At 38.5% G+C, this 20,563-nt stretch overlaps 1 protein-coding gene across 6 annotated transcripts in view; it reads right to left on the reverse strand.

Annotated features, from left to right (window-relative positions):
• The window catches only part of LOC124255295 (homeobox protein six1a-like), a 76,597-nt gene that overhangs the window by 9,762 nt on the left and 46,272 nt on the right, over positions 1 to 20,563 (reverse strand). For 2 of the 6 annotated variants that reach the window (XM_046689171.1, XM_046689169.1), the window contains exon 1: positions 495 to 735. The exons of 2 other annotated variants lie outside the window; for them this stretch is intronic. In XM_046689171.1, coding sequence (XP_046545127.1) covers positions 495 to 579 — 85 coding nt within the window. In that variant the 5' untranslated portion in view covers positions 580 to 735. Of the gene's footprint in view, positions 1 to 494; positions 736 to 5,643; positions 5,755 to 20,563 lie in introns of those variants that run through there. 2 more of the 6 variants (XM_046689174.1, XM_046689167.1) reach the window with 2 other exon arrangements.

Below are 20,563 nucleotides of genomic sequence, written 5' to 3' on the forward strand. Positions count from 1 at the left end.
CAACCGAATACATTTCTAATAGTTATTAACATGCTATTTTGAAAACCAAACAGAGAGACCACACATACCCCAATCGCCTACTACTACTACTACTACTACTACTACTACTACTACTACTACTACTACTACTACCACCAATGATATAAAGAATACAAATAGTTATCAACATCCTATTTGAAATCAAACAGAAAGACCAAGATAGAGCATCCCTTCAAACCCGCCTTAAGGCACTTAACGATTAAAAACTGTTAAATCCTGTTCATGAGAATAAAATGACGCCCCACTCATCAACAAAATAACATCAACAACCACGATCACAAAAGCAAAGCTAAACTCACGATTAACATCAATAACTAAAAACAATTGGTCCTAAGCCACGGAGCCTATCGACTCCACAGCAGCAGTGTCGCCTTAATGTCACGTACGTTTATATGATCAACAGAGGACGTGACAATCAAGTTTCACAATAAAATCCTTTGTATAAAAAGTCTTACCTGACGACGGGAGGATGCTATTAACAAACTGGTCTAAACTATCATGATCGTCCAAGAAATCGACATGAGAAGCTAGGCCGACCATAGTTCTGATACGATAGAGCAACTCGACAACGTTGTCTCACGAAGCACGTCCGATCATCTCTGAAACGTAGCAGCTGTTTTACGCATATTTGTAGAAATTTGTTCAATATACTGAGTTTGACACGAGCGGATAAGCATGTTCAAATAATTTGCACCTGAGTGTGAGATTGGGAGTCGCGGTGGCAATACCCTGCGGAGAGCTTGAGCGCGACTGTGGGTGGCACAGGGGAATTACCCTGGCGGGAGTATAATGTCATGTACAAGTGTATTGGGCGGGTACGGCTCCTTACAGCGTTGTTGGAAAGCGGCCTTTGGAGCTTTGGCGATCGAAATAGAATAATGGTCTGTGTATCCCTGTCACTACTCGATATATTCCTCAGGAATACAGATGGTAAGAATCGGGTATGAATGAATAAAAGAGAGGTATGGAAGAGGGGGTCGCCTCACTGGATTTTCACATTATAAATTATATCGATTACATACGTCAGTTATGCATTATAAAGGCATTCCATTAAGTACATGCAGGGTGTCTTTTGATATTTATTGTTTAGACAAGTATGGTGGTATAAGTGTGCTCCGATTAACGTACACTTTTAAAGTGGAATCCTACTTGTTTCGCTTGTTTCCTAATGCAGATAAAGTGTATTTTTACTCCATGGTCAGTTACTTCGGTACATTTAAATATGACTACACGTATTAGTTTATCACTTGACTGCCGCTATGTTAACATGAACTCAAAACAGTATAAACAAGGAGAGTTCTATGGATATACAACTTCTTTAACACAATATATAATATCCATAGAACTCTCATTGTTGTTCATCACACCAACTTCTAAATGCCACTCAAAGAAGTCAAAATAATATAACCCAAAAGTTGACAGTATACAACGATATATTTTAAAAGCCAATCAGTTTGCCAGGTGTGTTTTATCAATTTCTTGTATTCAGTATACCGAAGAAGCCTATAGTACAATACAAGTGTGTACAGTCACATCATATTGAAAACATATGTGCTTTATCACTACAAGGGGCTGTCTGTCATCGAAACATCATGTTCTTGTAAACACCCCAAAACACACACGCACGCACACACATATACACAAAAACACACATATTCACGGTAAGGTTCACTTTCAAAACAGTACACATGCAAATATGCGTTACAAACACACACATGTATGTATGTATGTATGTATGTATGTATGTATGTATGTATGTATGTATGTATGTATGTATGTATGTATGTATGTATGTATGTATGTATGTATGTATGTATGTATGTATGTATGTATGTATGTATGTATGTGTGTATGTATGTATGTATGTATGTATGTATGTATGTATGTGTGTGTGTGTATGTATTTGTGTGTATATGTATGTATATGTGTATATGTGTGTATGTATGTATGTATGTATGTATGTATGTATGTATGTATGTATGTATGTATGTATGTATGTATGTATGTATGTATGTATGTATGTATGTATGTATGTATGTCTTTGTGTGTATGGATGTGTATATGTATGTATATGTGTGTGTACACACACATATATGTGGCTTGACGCTGGTGTTTACTTTCAGATCAGTAGACATGTAAGCACGTGTCACACACACACACACACACACACACGCACACGCACACCATACGCAAACAGCTTCTATTTTAGCATTGAGATCAGCATTCAAAGATACGACTTGTGATGTCGTGTATTTCAGTGTCGTTGTAATACAGAATTATTGAAATTAGACAGCCGTGTTAAGTACACGAAACCCCACTTTATCCAGCTGTTTCAATGATATCAATTATGAGAGACGTATTCTTTGTATGAAAATCAACTAAAAACTACAGCATAAATCCAGATCTGAAACATATCATATAAAGCTTGAAGCGATTTTTCCTGTTAATGAAATATAATTACCTTATTAACATACACTTGTGAAAAAATACACCAAAGTGCAGGTTATGTATTTTAACGAATGCAAATCCAGTACTTTAGTTTGAGCCATTGACGTAGAACGCAGAAATTACATCCATGTACAGTGTAAAACTAATTATTCCATTGTCATTTCCTGACAATACTAAAAAAGGACATATCATGATGAAGGCTCCATTAATGACATTCATATCAGAATATTTTACCATTGAATGATGCCATTGATATTTCAGGATAAACAGACCAACCGAAACACGAGATCAAAGTACCATAACATATATATTTCAAGTTAAAATCGATATATATGTTGTATTCAAATCAGATACATACATCAACTAGTACTTGTTATGCATTATACCACTACCAACAAATCAAATCCCTCCAATATCAAATATTGCAGGTAACATTATTATGACATACTATTCAGCACTGAGAGAATATTAGTTTTTAATATACAATTTCACGGGCGATGACGTATACAATAGAGCCATGATGGCATTCGGGTATTATGGAATTATTAATCATGGCGTGGAAAACTGTCTCTTAATTGAGTCAATGATATTTATTGTACTTAAGGCCTCCGGCCTATATACAAGTAATACAAGTGCATGTATATTATATACAGCACATGATACAGACATGTTACAGAGTCTGTGAAACATGCGTGCGTGTAGATATAACTAACAAACAAACACACAAACAAAAGAAAACACTTTCAAACCATATTTGACTGTATTTTAGATTCCTCTTACATCCATGACGGACTCTTTCATCACAGAATCTAATCATGAAATGGCTCTGCACAAACACGTAATAATCTAATCATTTGGGTTGTTGGCATTTAAATGATTTTGTAAATCGTTTAGAATTAATTGTTCCAATTGTTGAGAATGTAAACATGTTTAGAATAGTACTTTCACCATGTACGGTGGGTGTATAGATATCAAACATGGTTATATTACAAAACAAAGACGTTGTTAAGGTTTGTTTAGATATACGCATGTTACATAATGCAAATAAAATGTAATTATTTTTTTTACAAAAATGTTTAGCAGCATCGTGTATTGCATTGTCTTGCCTACATGTAGTAAATACCGTTATACACAGTCAGCGTGCAACTAAGATTTGTTTGTACTCAGCGCTCCTTTCAAACACTCATTGCCATGCTCTGTACCTGTACAATGGGGTCGGTGGTCCCTGTACCTGAATAAAACTACATCTAATACTGAATACAGGGCACTTGTGAAGCTTTTCAAAAGTGTCATGGAGAACTGGAAAGAACAATTTGAAGATTTTACAAAAATTATGTCTGATGAAATAACCTACTTTGACACTCCCGTGTTTCTTTCATGTGAACAGTTAACCTGCCTTGGCACATGCTTGTGACAGATAGCCCTATGGAGCTAGAATCTCCCACCTTTCTCCGAACACCCGATGTCGTCACTATACTGATTCATAAAAACATTGATAAGGTCGGATTCATTAATTTATTCATCAACTTACCTTCTTCTCTTTATAGGTCAAGCATTAGGTGCATTATCCACCATTAGGCGTGAGGGCGGGTTAGCCTAGTGGTTATAGCGTTCGCTTGTCACGCTGAAGACCCGGGTTCGATTCCACACATGACTACAATGTGGGAAGCCCATTTCTGGTGTCCCCAGCCCTGATATTTCAGGAATATTGCTAAAAACGGAGTAAAACTAAACTCGCTCAGTCCACTAACATGAATGTCCAATTACCACAGCAAACCACTCCAGTATATTTCTGGCAGTAAATCACGGAGAAGGCCTGGGTTTAATTCCCCACTTGGATACAATGTTTGAAGCCCATTTCTGGTATCTCCGCCGTGATATTACAGGAACAGTGCTAAAAATGACGTAAAACCATATTCACTCACTCACCCTGGCAAAAAGGGTTATGGGTACTCCATGCTTGTCAAAAGAGGTGCCTTACATGTGGATCGAATGATCACTATGGCCACTGAATAGGGACGATATTTCTTTAAGTTATTTATGTCATTTTATATAATGACCTGGCTGACGTAGTGTGCCATCTTACCCAGACAGCCAATTTCCACCAGTTACTCGTTAGTTTGAGATCCTGGCCTACTAACGCTGTCTTGATGGTGTGGTCACGTCTCTGGCAGCGGCACCACTCACTTAATCATGTTTCGAAGCGACAGTGGCTTTCGTAACGAATTTTCAAAGAGTGTGTCGCGCATATCTTATGGCTGTCATATGCCTTTCCATAGTTTCCTTTCTAAACTATCCTTTAAATTTCAAATTAATAAATTTACGGACAATTTTATTGAACACCCATAATTGGTGACATATGTTCAGAGTCGCACTTCAATGTTGTGTACACAAAACTGCTACTTTCATTATTAACAACAGTTAGAAATAGAAATCAAAGCCAATCTCGTCAGAGTCCAGCACTTTGAAGGAGGAAGGAACGATCTGATTTCTCTACACGCCTAACAGAAGCAAAACAACATTTTCAAACGGTCTGTTATTGTCTAGACCGACGCCGTAAACATAACCTATATATATATATGTATATCTGCTCGGATATTTCTTAGCGGATTTTCTTGGGGAATATGGCGGACATATGTGAGCCTCTCAGCGGCTTTTTGCTCTATAGGTTTGACATATATCCTTCCTGCAGTACGCTGTTTATTAATCGTTGTAAAGTAGATGGACAAAAAATGGACGAAAAAGCTCCCGAATTCTTACTAGGAATGACAGAGGGAGAAAGCGGGGAGGATGAAGAACAACGCGCACTCCTCGTGGTGTGGGGCAATGACAAGGCCCATCTGGCTCAGATCTTGGCGTCAAGGCGAGAAGCAATGTCAAGGTCGCAACTAAACTTTCTCAAAACTTCCCACAACAAGCATTCCACCTCTACACTCCCAAAGTTCACCATTTTTACAACAAACAATGAATGGGGACAAATTATGGATGCGCACAGACAACAACAACCAACACCATCGTGCCAGCCATACCCCTTCACAACCACACCGGACCAGACGCTATCAAAGGCCGGCCATCGCGATGTCAGTTAATCTACTAACTAAACTCCCAACGAATTAAGCAAATCTTAATCTGACACAAATCTAACCTGGTACTTACGTGAAGGAGATTGTTATGCTGTGAAAAATGGTAATTTCACAGATGTGTAGTCCGGTTTATCGACAGGAAGCGACTCCGAGAAGTGGTGAGATTTCGGTTACAAAGACCGAATCCCCGGATGAGCATCTAAGTAACGTGTCTGTATTTCGCGTTGCCTCCTCTCGGGGCACATATGTTGTTCCCCAATCTCTCGCGTCAACTCTGCACATGTTTATGGGGTTCGAGAGGGGGCAACTGGCGTATCTCTTAATGAAACGCTGGCTTCCATACATTCAACGTGGTTACCTTACGATCTTGGTGCCGTAATTACAGCACTGATGAATTCATATTTCATATATTGTTAATAGAAACTATGTTCGTAGTACCAATGGTTTATAATCTATGCAACAAATGCATATTTTGTCTGCAAACTAATTGGTCTATAGATTCCGTAACGTGTATTGATCTGTTTATATATATCTTCTTGCTTGTTTAACGCCGCATTCATCAATAGTCCAGAAGTTAGGAACTTAAGGAAGCATGTAGCAGATAGTCCAGTGACTGATATCATGAGCATCGACTAACGGAACAGAGATACGAAGAATGCAATAACGCATGTCTAGCCGATCCATGTAGTCGACTCATAGAATCAGTATAGGTTACAAGTGTGTTATCAGCTAACCCGGAAAAACAAAGGATTAGAACATAACTAGACTAACAACTAGTCTCTGAAATGAACATATTTTACTGAAAAAAGTTCATAGTAAAAAAATATATATATATAATGAAAAGGAGACCTGAAGCTGAGTAAATCTAGACTTGCCACATTTTCTAGACCTGCGTGGCCTTTCTTGGATATATTTGCTTCAGGGTCTGTACGACAGACTAGAACATAACCAGTATAAACATAACTGGAAACAGTCACCAAAACGCTGCATACACGGCCCAAAACGCTACCCGTATACCCGTATGACATACAACTACAGTACAGCCATTCCCTGCTCGTTTCACACTTAGACACCATTAAACAGAGTGTATATTTGTGTGCATGACAGTACATGCCATGCTAAATATTTAAATATTAAATCGTTGTAACAAATAACAATTAAATTTCGGAAGCAAGTATGACTCCGAAAATTAACAAGCATTCAGTTTGTTACGAATTAACCACAATCTGTCTTAATGATTATTTCTCATTCTCAACACTCCTATAATTTGCGGACTTACAATCATGATTCCATTGTCCTGGGCACGGAGCCCCACAGGAAGCTAACAAGGATTTTATGTTATAAAAGTTTCATGTGTAAGAATTTTTTAATAATTACATCTCCCGCATATACGCCGAATGCGTTGCTCCACATCATAACACTTCGCTTGAGCGACGTCGCGGAGACGGCTTCTGAATTTATATAAGGACAACACATTAAACCCCGCACGTATACGGAATCCCTGATGCGAAGGGTATATCTTTGCTATAATTAATAAATCATTTCCTCTTCTTAAATTCCAAACTGACGTAGCCACAATAGAGATCTCATGGGTGGAATCCCGAACGAGCAGGACAAATAATAATTTAATTTGCGCGAGCTACTGCTGGTGTAATGAGTGTTTTTATTGTATTGTATGTTTAGGGTTGCGGTAAAGTGTTGTCTGTTTGGGACGTGTGACTCTTGAAAGCAGGTTGTAAATCATTGTTGACTTTGAAAGATGGGCTAGTTTAAAAACACATTATTATCTAAGCACAAAATTCAGTTACATGCTGATAAGACACGGTGTATAATGCCTGGAAGTGTACCACGGATGAAATGTATTCCTCTAAGGAACAGAATTTATACCTTCTCATATTTTGGAAGCGGTAATTGACATGGACAAAGTACAATTTAATCCTCTAAATGGGGATTACATGCATGCAATTTTATATTCTAGTAACTATTTTCTGATGATTGTACTCCCATATTTATGATTTGATTATACTCCAACCAACATGTCATCTTATTAAACTATTATGACTTTTGATTATACTCATGACATGTTTATACTCCGTCCATTAAAGTAAAAGCGTATTCTTTAACCAGTATAACTTATGATTGTCAATAAACCGTTAGGGGTTATTATCACTATACTTTATACTGAAACAATTATGACTATGATTATTATTATATTACATTATATACTCTAGCCATTAAGACATTATTATACTCCAAAGAGTATGAGCAAAGAGTATTCTATAACCACTATAACTTTTGATTATCAATAAACCGTTAGGGGTTATTATCACTATACTTGATACTGAAACAATCATGACTTATGATTATACTCCAGGCATTATGACATGTTAATACTCCAACCATTATGAGTAAAGATTATTCGTTAAACATTTTATGGAATATTATCAAAATCTAACCAATATAACACATTTTTATACTGATACCAGTATGGCAAATACTCACACTATACAGTTGTAGCCATCACCAATGATTATACATCATCCATTATAGCAGATAACTGAACGGCAGCTATATTCGTTATACTTCCTATATATATATATATAACGCGATAATATATTTGGAGAAATTCTAACCATCAAGGGACCAGGTTCTATCTAAAATGTCAGGTAATACTATGTCATATTTCCAGATGAAACTGAAAGTCAGAAATCCATAGGCCATAACCACAGCTCGCACAAATCGTAACGGAAATGTGCAAATATGGCTATTAACGTGCCGATTGAGACAACGGGGATGTCATGTACGTCAAAACCCACAGCGAACGTAAAATTACGTTGCATGCGAACACACTATATTCACCAGGACACAAGCCATTCTCTGCCGCTGAATGGGCATTAGAACTTGTCAACAGACACTAATTGGCTAACCAACAAACAACACTCTCAATGGCACCTCTTGTACTATAGTCAATATTGGCATTACTGTTTGACCTAACCGTTGACATTAATAACGCTTGCAGTCTCTCCCTGTAATGTTTAGCCCGATTGACACAGGTTATGCTCACGTGTATGCCTTCTTAAATGGAGTTCGGGTTCGAACCCACTTCAGTCTACTTGAAGTTCGCTCCTTTTATCAGGCTTTGAATTCTAAAGCACCCTGGATCAAAGCATTATACCACTGACACTACGGAGCGTTGTTTTAACTCGGTCGAAAAAATACCCTCTTTTTCAGGTCTTGCGGTGGACAGGTTTGTGTTTGGATGTTCAATGGGTGAGTTTTGACGATAGAAATGAATTAAATCTCAAATTACCTTAATCAAACATGGGAATATTCACGCTCCCATTGCACAAAACCACAATACATTGCACACAAGTGATTACCAATAGACGTAGTTTGTGAAGAATAATTTATCCCATTAAATAGCAGGGTTTGCTGTGCACTTTTGATAACCCCAGATTTCTATCTATTCTGATTAAACTAAGATAATAAAAAATGTCAATGATGTTAATATTTTATCATAATAAATTTCAATAGAATCGTACAATGATAAAGACTGGGAAAGCTTTCAAATCGACCCGTAACTGCACGGTAGTGTAAAACGTCCTGGTTGAATTCTGCCCCAAACAAATGGCTATTTCGTTTGGCCCTACGTAGCTAGAAAGCGCTGACTGCCATGCCAGTCGGGTATCCAATGCTGTTAGCATGTGTTACAGGCAATAAAGGGAAACCCGACACCGCCGTAAGACGATACTTTGGAGGGACTGCAGCAATCGCTCGACGATGGCGTGTTCATTTCAGAACAACCGTGTAGATGGGATTGTTTATTTCAGAAGTATGTGGTACTAGAACCGCAAATGTACTTGAGAAATTGCGCTACTGTTGAAAACAAAATATTTACAAGTGTAGTTTGACGATGTCTCGATGATGTTCATGAGATAAAAATGAGTTATCATTACCATGAACGTAAATTCGTAAGGATCAGTGTGAAAGTCCAAGGACAATCGTCATTACATTTAGCTATCTGTATAAATCGAGAAAAGCGAGGTGTCGAAAGTTGAGTGATCACTGAACTGACAAAGATTAATTTGGAGTTCATTGTCTTAAGAATTATCATATATTGAGTTTATTTTGGAATTCGAATGAACTTAACAATTTATTAACAAAGTTAGAAATCGACCCCCATATATCCGGCTTGTGTCGAAGCAAAAGAATGGTCCCGGATGCACATTATCGCGATTTTTCGAAGTTCGAGTTACCAGGAGTTCACTGTTCACATTTACACAATAAGCAACAAACAAACAAATATACAAAAACTGACATACGAAAGACATACGAAAATAAACTTGGAAAACCTTTGTGATCTCTCTCTCTCTCTCTCTCTCTCCTCTCTCTCTCTCTCTGAGATTTTAACTTTTCTTTCAGATTTTTTAACCCTTGTGCATATTTCAAGAAAAACTATGACACCATTACAAGATTTTCGACTTTAGCGCAACAGTCTTATCTTTTGTTATTGTGTTGCCAGGCAACGCTACGCTTACTATCGGATCAAACATGCATAAAAGTTTTACCAGTCATGAATATTATATATGCCTAGGAATGATAATATGAGTCATAATTATTGATTGTCAGTTAGATTAACGCATCCATATATGTCGATTTCACACAGTAAGGACGAACTTTGCTCACAAATTCCACTAGCTCATCGATAATGCTTGCAACTATCGAAATACATACATATATCATGCATGTTTTTTAGGATTCGTTAGTGTTTGACACAAAAACTACCGACTGTTCACTGAACACCAACACGCCATAAAACCGAAAAATAACATTGAATAATTCATACCGTTTACGGAAGAATACAAAATTAAGATAAATATTTTGATATCTGAGTTACAGCAAAACACGAAAACAGTTTCTACGACTATATTGATCGTTATTATAAATTACCCCAAATGTATTCCCATGACATATAGGTATTATCTAAAATCGAAATATACTCCTAATAAACTGTTATTCCTTAAGAAAGGCGAATGTGTCATTTTCTACCATTCAGGAAAATGAAGCTTAATTCAATGAATCAAATCTCAGTTTCTATGCTACCGGAGCGGCGGGGTAATGGTTAAAGCGTCCGCAGAAGACTCAGGTTCGATTCCCCACATGGGTACAATGTGTGAAGCCTTAATTAACATATTCAGTCAAACACTGACCTTTGATGTGTCGAACGTACTTTTGTACCGAAGTATTCCCTATTTAGACATTATTTTGCGGTTGTCCCGAACCTTGGATAACTTAAAATATTTACAAGGGTTCCTTCACTTTCAACAAAACTGTGTTTAATAGTATTTTAGACTCTCTGTAATTATGTCTATTTCACATTTCGATTCCCCACATCGTTACAATCTGCGAAGCCCATTTCTGATGTCCTCAGCCGTGATATTGCTAAAAGCGGCGTAAAACGCAACTCACTCACTCTTCATAGGTTCCATAAGGGGCGGCATTAGTGTTCCATTTCATTATCATTGTTACAATCTATAAATGCTATTTCATATTTCACATAGGTTTTAAAGCATAGCTGTTGGTGACTCCAAGGGATATCGGATGAGTGAGTGAGTGAGTTTAGTTTTACACTGCACTCAGCAATATTCCAGCTATATGGCGGCGGTCTGTAGATATCGGATGAGAAATGATCCCCAGTATCCTAACTGGTCGTATGAGACGACCAAATGAACCGGTCGGTGAGCTCGGCGATTAGGTTTATTGTGACTCGTAACATCCCAGTGTGTGAATCGTTACTCATAGTATCGATCACTGGAATGCCTGGTCCAGACTCGAGTATTGACAGATCGCCGCCATATAGCTGGAAGTATCTGTGTACGACGTTAAACAAGAAACAGGCAAACAAACACACTAGTTGTGTGTGCATGGCTCTCAGTGGGTGTATATGTACAATAAATTATCTTGTCTGACAGAAGTAGCCTTCCATTATCTGTAGTAATCAAAACCTAAACATATATTTTCTCAGTTACCGACTGGACAATTAAAGCCAAACTAAGAGCCAAATGTATCCCATCAGTCATCATGGAATCTGCGCCTGCGCGAGTTAATCAATCACAACGAGTGCGACTTCCGGTACCAAGTGACAGGCGGAAGCCGCGACTGTACCATAGTGAGGCGCTACACACGTGTGATGGGAACGGAGGAGGTGGTCGAAGGAAGGACGGGACAGGTGGTCAGCTTGTCCGAACCATGTGCAATGGCTGAGATTAAGCCGGAAACGTCCGTGACACGTGTTAATCATAAGTTGGAATAATATATGTCATGTGTTTCAATAACAGTAATGTGACGTTCGCGAGATAGTTGAGACTATTACGAGGTGTGGTGTGCCAGTGATAAGGCATCAATGTAATGTGTGTACATATACGCCATTTACACAACGCCTTAACGTATACACACATATGAAGTATTAAGTCTTGAAGTTGTCATCATCACCATCACCATCATCATCATCATCCACACGTGTGTAATGGTGGTTAAATATGAAACAAACATAAAATGGTATTATATTTTTGCAGTTTTTACGTTTTAACCTCGAAACGTTTTGATTACGTAAGCAATTGTTTGGTAAAATCTACTTTTAATTTTAATTTTCAAGTGTATTCCAGATACCTCTTTAGCACGTCACTTTTTGAGATACAGTATCTCTTATGTCGCTTTTGACACTATTCCAGCAATATCGATCAATTTGAACATAATTTCGGTCAAATATGTCTTATACGTTTATCGCTTGTGGGTATAGTGTTAACAGTATCTAAACATAATCGGTGCTGATTCTAGTTTGGATATCCAAAGGTTTATGGAACCAAAGGGACTCTTTACAGCAACTTGTGTTGCATTATGCAGCTGGACCAATACCATACTGGAAGTGAATATCCTTTAAGACGGATATGGAATATTTCAAGATCGTTTTCTGTAATCCTGGGCGAAATTCAATGTTGATACTCCGTGCCCGGGAAGTGCAGTAACCAAATGTAAAAGGTCGCCAATGAGGTCGGCCATTAAATAGTTGGAGTCTTAACATGTTTCACGTATACACTTTCACTCATGATAAATACCTTCTCCACCAATAAAGACATTGTATAAGCTAGGGCATGTCCAACATGAATTCGGGTAATGTTAGACAACGTTTAATCAACATTGCACGTGCTGGCAACGCGCGAACTGACAAGCAGAAGCTGGGAAAATTGAGACCACTGACGATGTGGCCGAAATTCAAGATGGCGACCGATGACAGCGCGGGGCGAACTTTGGGAGGAGCCGGTGTTTGCGCTCTAACCTCAGTCGGTTTTGAAACAGATCTCCCAGAAGAAGCTGTCTGTTCTCGCGTTATCTCGCACGCCCTGGGTCTGGGTTTAGTCAAGTTTTCCGCGAGGTTTCATCAAAAGTGATAATCTTGAGGAGCTACCGCCAACAGACAACTGAACAGTAGTTCTGGTGAGCTCCCCACGTCGCTAGTACGGTTATCTGGCATCGCAAAACCGTGTAAGGAGATTTCAGCGGTGCTTACACAGGGAACCCTTCAAGAGATAGCCTGTTTGTGTACACATATTATTATTTATTGATACTTGCACAATAAATGAAGTATGTATGCATATCTGAAAATAGATGTGTATTTTTCAAAATATATATATGTCTTTGGTATCTGAAATGGACATTCTAAAATTATGACTACAACCTATAAGTGTATAATTATGTCTAATGAAAAGGCTATTGTGTATTTCTGTCAAATTTGTGACGTATTTAATAATAATTAAAAACATATTTCACAACATGCGACAGATCTCGGTGGCATAAGGTCATTTGGACCTCCGTTACATCAGATCATTTTGGGGGCGGTGTAGTAGCCTAGTGGTTAAAGCGTTCGTTCGACACGCCAATGACCCGGGTTTGATTCCCCACATGGGTACAATGTGTGAAGCCCAATTCTGGTGTCCCCTGCTGAAATATTGCTAAAAGCGGCGTAAAACTAAACTCACTCACTCACTCACTCAGATGACCTCCGTGACACCAGGTGGTAAATATAGGTCACTGTATCACAGTTACGCAAGTGATTTTGATCTGTAATAACAGTCAGTGGGCTTCCTTTACAACAGGTCATTTGGACCTCCATGACAACAGGTCACTGAAAATCGACAGGTCAATTGGACATTTAATCGGTTACATCAAGCCATTGGACATTACCTGTAACAAGGCACTGAGCGTTGGCTAGAACATGTACATGGGTAGTCTCACAGTCCCAGAACCACATTATTTTCCCTCCAACCTAGCCCCCCGTGCAGTGCTAAAGCCCTAAATGAAGGAAGTCTAGATTTCCCAAGGTCTGAATCTCTGGTCTCTCTGGGCTCCTTTTCAATTTAAATGTGTTTATTTGTTATAATCAAAACGATATATTCAGAGACTAAGCGTTAGTCTATTGCATAGGACATTAGATGTAACAAATCACCGGGCCTAAGTTACAACGTCACTTTGGCTCAGCTACACCAAGTCTCTGTTACAACGACATTTCTGACTGGTGTATATCGTTAAACCTCATTCAAATCAGTTCATTTAAACTTCCATGGCTTACAGATGCAAATAAACCAAATTCGAGCAACAATGTCCGTATCATATGACGGTACTGAAAACAATAGCATCATTTTAAATCGATCACAGTTAACAAATATGATCTATTGATGACGCTATTGAGCATGCATATTTCAGAGGACACGCTGAGATCTCCACAATTTAGCGTAAATTTTCATTACTTCATAATTCAGGTATTCAGAAACACCCCTTCGTGTTGTGTATAAATATGAACAGACCGTGTACTCTGTTTCTCAGGTGCTATTATAGTCCCGTCAAACAGTGACAAATGTTGTTGAGGACGCCCACTCACCCTCGACCAGGAGTTAAAGCTTAGATCCTTGTGGCATCAGAGCGAATCGTTTTAGCATTTACTGAATAGCAAATTGTATTGGATTTGGATTGTTTACCTTATCATATTGATATTCACTAGTAAAAAACACAGCGATCCCGGATCTTCTAGATTTCAATTACGAGTTAAGGCCAAACCAGGATAGATATTTGTTCAAGAGCAACTTGTACTGGATGTGAACTCCGTAATGATGTACATTGTAATGTTTTTACATACATACAATGAAGTTCGTTTACCTATTTCACACAATATATTTAACGGTGTCCCGGTATTACATATAAGCCCTCTTCTGGAGATTTTAAATACGAATAAGTTCACTTTTAACCAGATCGTATATCGAGCCTAGTTTTTAGATCACAATTCCATAGTTTACAAGAGTAAACAGACTCTTGCCCTCTGGTTTTTGACTCAGTTATGAGTGAGTTAGTTTGGGTTTACGCCGCTTTTAACAATATTCCAGCAAAATCACGGCGGAGGACATTAGATATGAACATAACACATCGAACCCGGGTGAGCCACTAGACTATCCCACCCCCCTACTCAGTGAGGAAGCATGACACTGACTGATGTCCATTTCAAAGAGATGTAACATATGCCCGACACTTTTACCATAGCTACCGCCAAATTGCCAGAACGTACACGTCAGACTTTCACAAGTCTTTAAGGCAATGATTAATAGTTTAAATGATCATTTCTAAAGAAATATAAATAAAAAGACCACATTTTCCTTCTAACAGACTGTCCGCTTATCTAGATTTGCATGTTTAAAGGATAGAATGACTATATACACCCATGGGCGTAGCACTCAGTACAGCCTTGGAGCAAGGCTAGGAACAACGCCCGAGAACATCTACTCTTGATTATCTACCGAAACAGATGTCATTGTGAGCAAATAGTGGAAAATATATGAACTGAATGAATGAACAACAAATGAAGACAAAGATGTGGCCTGGTTGGGTTGCACGTACCAGGAAGACTGTTTCGATTCACTGTAGGCCATTGAAGTCGCCCGCTGAGCCTGTTAATTGTAATAGATTTATCAACCTGATTAAAATAGCACGTAACCGGATACGATATTCAATTCGGTCATGGGAGAAAACGCCACAAACAAAATTAATAGTCTTAAAATTAAATTTGCGAGAATCCGGGTAACATTCTTTGTTGTACTTTACTTGACTGTATTGTAAAATATTTCAACAAAATTAAACTGAATACTTTACAACTAAACTGTGAAGACTAAGGCGTATAAAATGATATTGGTAGACAGTGGGTTATAATCTGTTATTTTGGTTTGGTTTGGTTTGTTATTTAACGCTTCACTCAACAATATTCCAGCTATATGGCGGCGGTCTGTAAATAATCCAGTGATCAACAGCATGAGCATCGATCTACTCAATAAGGAAACGCTGACATGTGTCAACCAAGTCAGCGAGCCAGACCATCCGATCCCCTTAGTCGCTTCTTAAGACAGGCATGGGTTGCTGAAGACCAGTTCTAACGCAGATCTTCACGGGTTTCCAGGATGAGTGAATGAGTAAGGTTTACGCGGCTTTGCAATAATCAAGGGAACGACAGAAATGGGGTTCACACATGTTGGGGTAGAACATGTTGAGGTATAACTGGACCTTCGATGTGACGAACGAACGCTTTACTCACAAGGCTACCACCCGTTATAGCCATATAAATATATCGATTTATCCATAGTTCTAATAAAACGCGGTGTAGAAACATTACACTATTGTCATAAGGATTCGCCCAGTTAAGTAAGTTCGTAACTGCGTCTTCAACGTTGTATCGAGTAATTAGGATATGCTGACAGTTTTGTATCTTAAAGGCGGGTATTTTCCCATAAACTACAAAAGCCGTTTCAATGTTTCACACATACACACACACTGATACATCACGCTGTGCAATAGACCTGTTTGTTAGGACAGAATTGCTAACATACGCAACTGTGGTCGAAGGGATGACTTTGCGTGTCAGCAGCCATGGTGGCACGACATTTGCCTTTGTGTTGGAAGATTTATGACCCACCATTTTTCATTCCCAAATTTTGTCTATTGTCCAATGCCGCGAGATAATGTCTAGAAGCTGTGCTTATATGTTCAAGAAACCCGCAACACAAGAGCTCATAAGCTACGTCAAATCTCGTGTCAAACGAGAACTGGCAACAAAGGAGTTATCTCCCCTTGAATAAAGAAACAATTTTTAACAGGGGATTTTTTTCTCATACATTCTTTCACTGCTTTACGCGAGTTACGGCCTATGTATATTATAATGGCAGGACGTTAATAGGGCGTATATAATGTCGCTCATGCGTGGGTGACGTTTCGGAAAAGTCCGTCCCAAGCCATTATATTTTTATCGGCTGATCTACCATGTATTTTGCGTCGAGTTTAATGTTAGGTCTCCTACGCGACGAAAATACGACGTAAATTCCCTTATCGCATTTACGCAAGCGTAACAAATTATGATGCAAACACGTAGTGTGTAGAATACATTTCAACCAATGACAAAAAAAAAATGTTTTAGTATTTCAAATATGAAATCAGCTTCGGGGATACGCAGAATCCATTAAGACATCCACAACCCACTCATGCAAAGTCCACTGACAAATAATATGCGGTAATGTTGATTAAAAAAAAAAAAATCAATTTCTTACTTGAGAAAGACGAGGTGAATATGAATAAGAGAATACCGCTAGGATCAAATTACACTACCTCATCGAGCCGTATTGTATATGACAACATTGTTCGCAACACGTATCGCCTCAGGAGAAAGGTATGGGTATTCTATGAGCGCTTCAATCACTTCCTCGCGCGCACTACCGAAGGAGACCGACTTCTAACCGCCTCAATCAATACAGCAAGGCGTCGACTGGTATGCTCTACGCCTGTAGCGGTTTGTCAGCATAGGTTTTTATCTAACTCGCTTTACACGAAAAATCATGAAACCAGGTACTTTTTGACACTTTGTTGGTTACGATGTGAAAAGTTACAGGACTGTGCGTAGCGTGGTAATGTATTTTATGTTCACGCAATAAATAACAGCAACAGCATATGTGTACTAGTGACGACAGTATACTGTCTTATCATTAAATAAGGAAAATCCGTAAGTCGAGCGATCCAGGATGCAGGCAAACAAGAAAAGTCTTGACATATTTTCCTAATTACGCTATTACGTAAAGCCCTCCCTGCACGTCTCTGTTGAGTAGTCCGGGAGTTGAAACAACACAACAATCAACCACGACACAACGTTAAAACATCCTAAACAGGCTTCTTTCTCAGTGCATAAAATACCACAGATAAAGTTCAGATTTCGTATATAGTCAGACGTGTCTCTGCCTTAATTACTGCTGTCACCCTGGTATGACAGACGGCTAAAAAGTTCAACAATTCTGGTCTCCCGTTTCCAGGAAAACCACATATGTCAGAAAAAGATTGACTATGACAAATATGCTTTCGCGATGCAGCTATCGAAAACATGGGCGTATTATCAACACGATGGCAATTGACAAAAGGCCTGTCGTCGTTTTTCGTGGTCTTCAGACCAGAACTGACGATATCTTAGCCAAATGGAACGAACCTCAATCAGATAAAACAGGAACAATCGATAACCCAGACACTGTAGATTGGGAAGAATCGATAGAATCGAATTAATAAGGAAAACATGGAAGATGGGAAGTTCCACTGTTCCGATAACTACTGGTAATTCAGAGAGAGCTGTGCTCTTCTCTATCCTATCTGTCGTAAATACTAGTCAGACTCGGCCCTAATCGTATGATTATATACAATAATAAGGGCCCCAAGTCGGACCACAGTTACTCTTATCTTTCGGGGAATCGGGATTTTTTTCCGACGCCGTCTCACATTGGATTAACCGTTTGCGAGCCGAGGACGAGCGACGTGCCAAGCTCGACGGAATGCGGGCATAAAATGGCTTTATTCATCTGCTCAAATATTTATTTTTCTTTGGGAGAAAAACATGCCGAAAAAGAGCTCGTCGGATAAATGAATTAGCGCTCCCCGAAATTGTTTTCAGTAACAATAATCTGCTATTCGTTTTGAAAACATTTCGGAATTGGGCCATTAAATGAAATTATTACAAGCATTATTGGCTAAAGGAGATATCCCCTCAACAAACTGATGTAGGGGTGTAATGGAATTAATGAATCTATGTTTGCAGTGTTCTTTCCCAGTGAGAAGTAACGGCAATTATGTCATGCAACCGAAAGTGAATAAACCCCCATGGGTGTGCTCCCCTTGGTAACAAATCTCGCCTGAAGGTGTCGCTTTCATACTGGATGAACAACTCTCGATTAAAATACCGCTTTAACGTTAGGAATTTTATTACATATACCACTACTGTATAAATATAACCTTTTACAATGCTAATATAAGTTATTATTATAGCTAACAATTGTATTTTAACAGAACTTCATATCATTGACAACAGCAGTTAACGTTTAAAAAATTGAAAATAGACATTGAAATATGAATAAAGACATGGAAATGAAACATATGTTAAAACTAAATTTAAAAACTTAATGAACAATCCAAATCCTTCCTAAAGAGGTACTAAACGACATCCATGTCAATCACTGATTGACAGTTGTAGATTTCCTTACGCTTATACCTGGGCGGGGAAACGGCACCTGTCAAAATGTCAGTTTTACATAACAAATGACTATCATAGAGCCGTTTGGGGTATACATTTCCTTACAGTTCCCCCACCCACAGCATGCGCCCCCTGTATTTGTTTTGCCTGCCACAGCCTCTCCCCGTCCGGGAAATAACTAAAAACACATAAAGAGCCTATGTTTCAATCCTCGCTACTCAAAAGGCTGTTCAGTCTTCCGTTAAGTCATGTGATTTATTGTACGTATATCCCGCTTCCCTCCCTGCAAACGAAAAGCTAACTTTTTTCAATTGCCTTTGACGTAACGAGTCCCTACACGGAATTCTCTCTTCAATTCCTCTGCTGCGTCATTACCTCGCCGATTTTTCATCGCCATTCAAAAGCCTGACATATCCCCCCCAAATGCCATGATATTCGAGCCGGCGGGTTTATAGTTTTACGGTAATCACACTTTGGCCGAAAGTCATTGTAAGAAATGATAAAAATCTCCCCAATTGTGCTTATTTATCAACTAGTGTAATTTTTGCGAAAGTTATTATCTTGATATACACATAAACGGTCCTGTCAGTTTGGAGTTAATAAACTTCAATGGCAGTCGCTAATGATATTTAGAAGCGAGTCTACTCGCTACTCTGTGAATAGAGAGAGGTGATATTGAGTTACCTGAAGTTTAATGTTGTTTTCCACTCTGTCTGTGTCGTGATTGTCGCGGCGAGATACAATAATAATACAATAATATTGAGCCGACGTTGCTATTCGCTTATCATCTATATTTAAGATCCTTATTACCAAAGCAATACTGAAACATCTAATTTTCTCTTACACATATGGGTATTATGTCGAGAGAAAAAATACAACAAGCAATTGAGACGTATGATTTGACACCTACAATTTTGGATTCGAACCCCGACCCGGTGCGTGAGTGGACTGACAATTGATTTTAGAACACATATCATCATTGAACACTGTAAAATACGTCGGTGGGACTCAAAGCGATAAAAATATCAATATCACACAATCCATTTCCTGTAGTGAATGAAACAATTACAGAAACAGTTATATAATACATGGAGTTTAATCTTGTAATTCAATAGTTAAAAAAAATCTAAAAAATCTTTTTCACCAAAACACCCTAACTACCGTAACATGGAAACACTTTCAGCGGTAAATTCCGTATTCTCTTCAAAGTCTGCGAGAAAAAGACTTTCACATAATCGAGTCACTAAGTGGGCGTTTAAACAACATTCCAAAGAAGGAATTCTGAAAACGGTAATTGACTTGAACTGACTCAAATCTGGATAAAATCGCTACTTTATTGAAGCCTTTTCTTTTCGTCACCGAATGCTACAATAGCTGTAACTAAACACTATTTATTTTTAAT

The sequence above is a fragment of the Haliotis rubra genome, unplaced genomic scaffold (genome assembly GCF_003918875.1).
Source record: "Haliotis rubra isolate DU_JTF1 unplaced genomic scaffold, ASM391887v1 Scf6, whole genome shotgun sequence".
NCBI classification, from domain to species: domain Eukaryota; kingdom Metazoa; phylum Mollusca; class Gastropoda; order Lepetellida; family Haliotidae; genus Haliotis; species Haliotis rubra.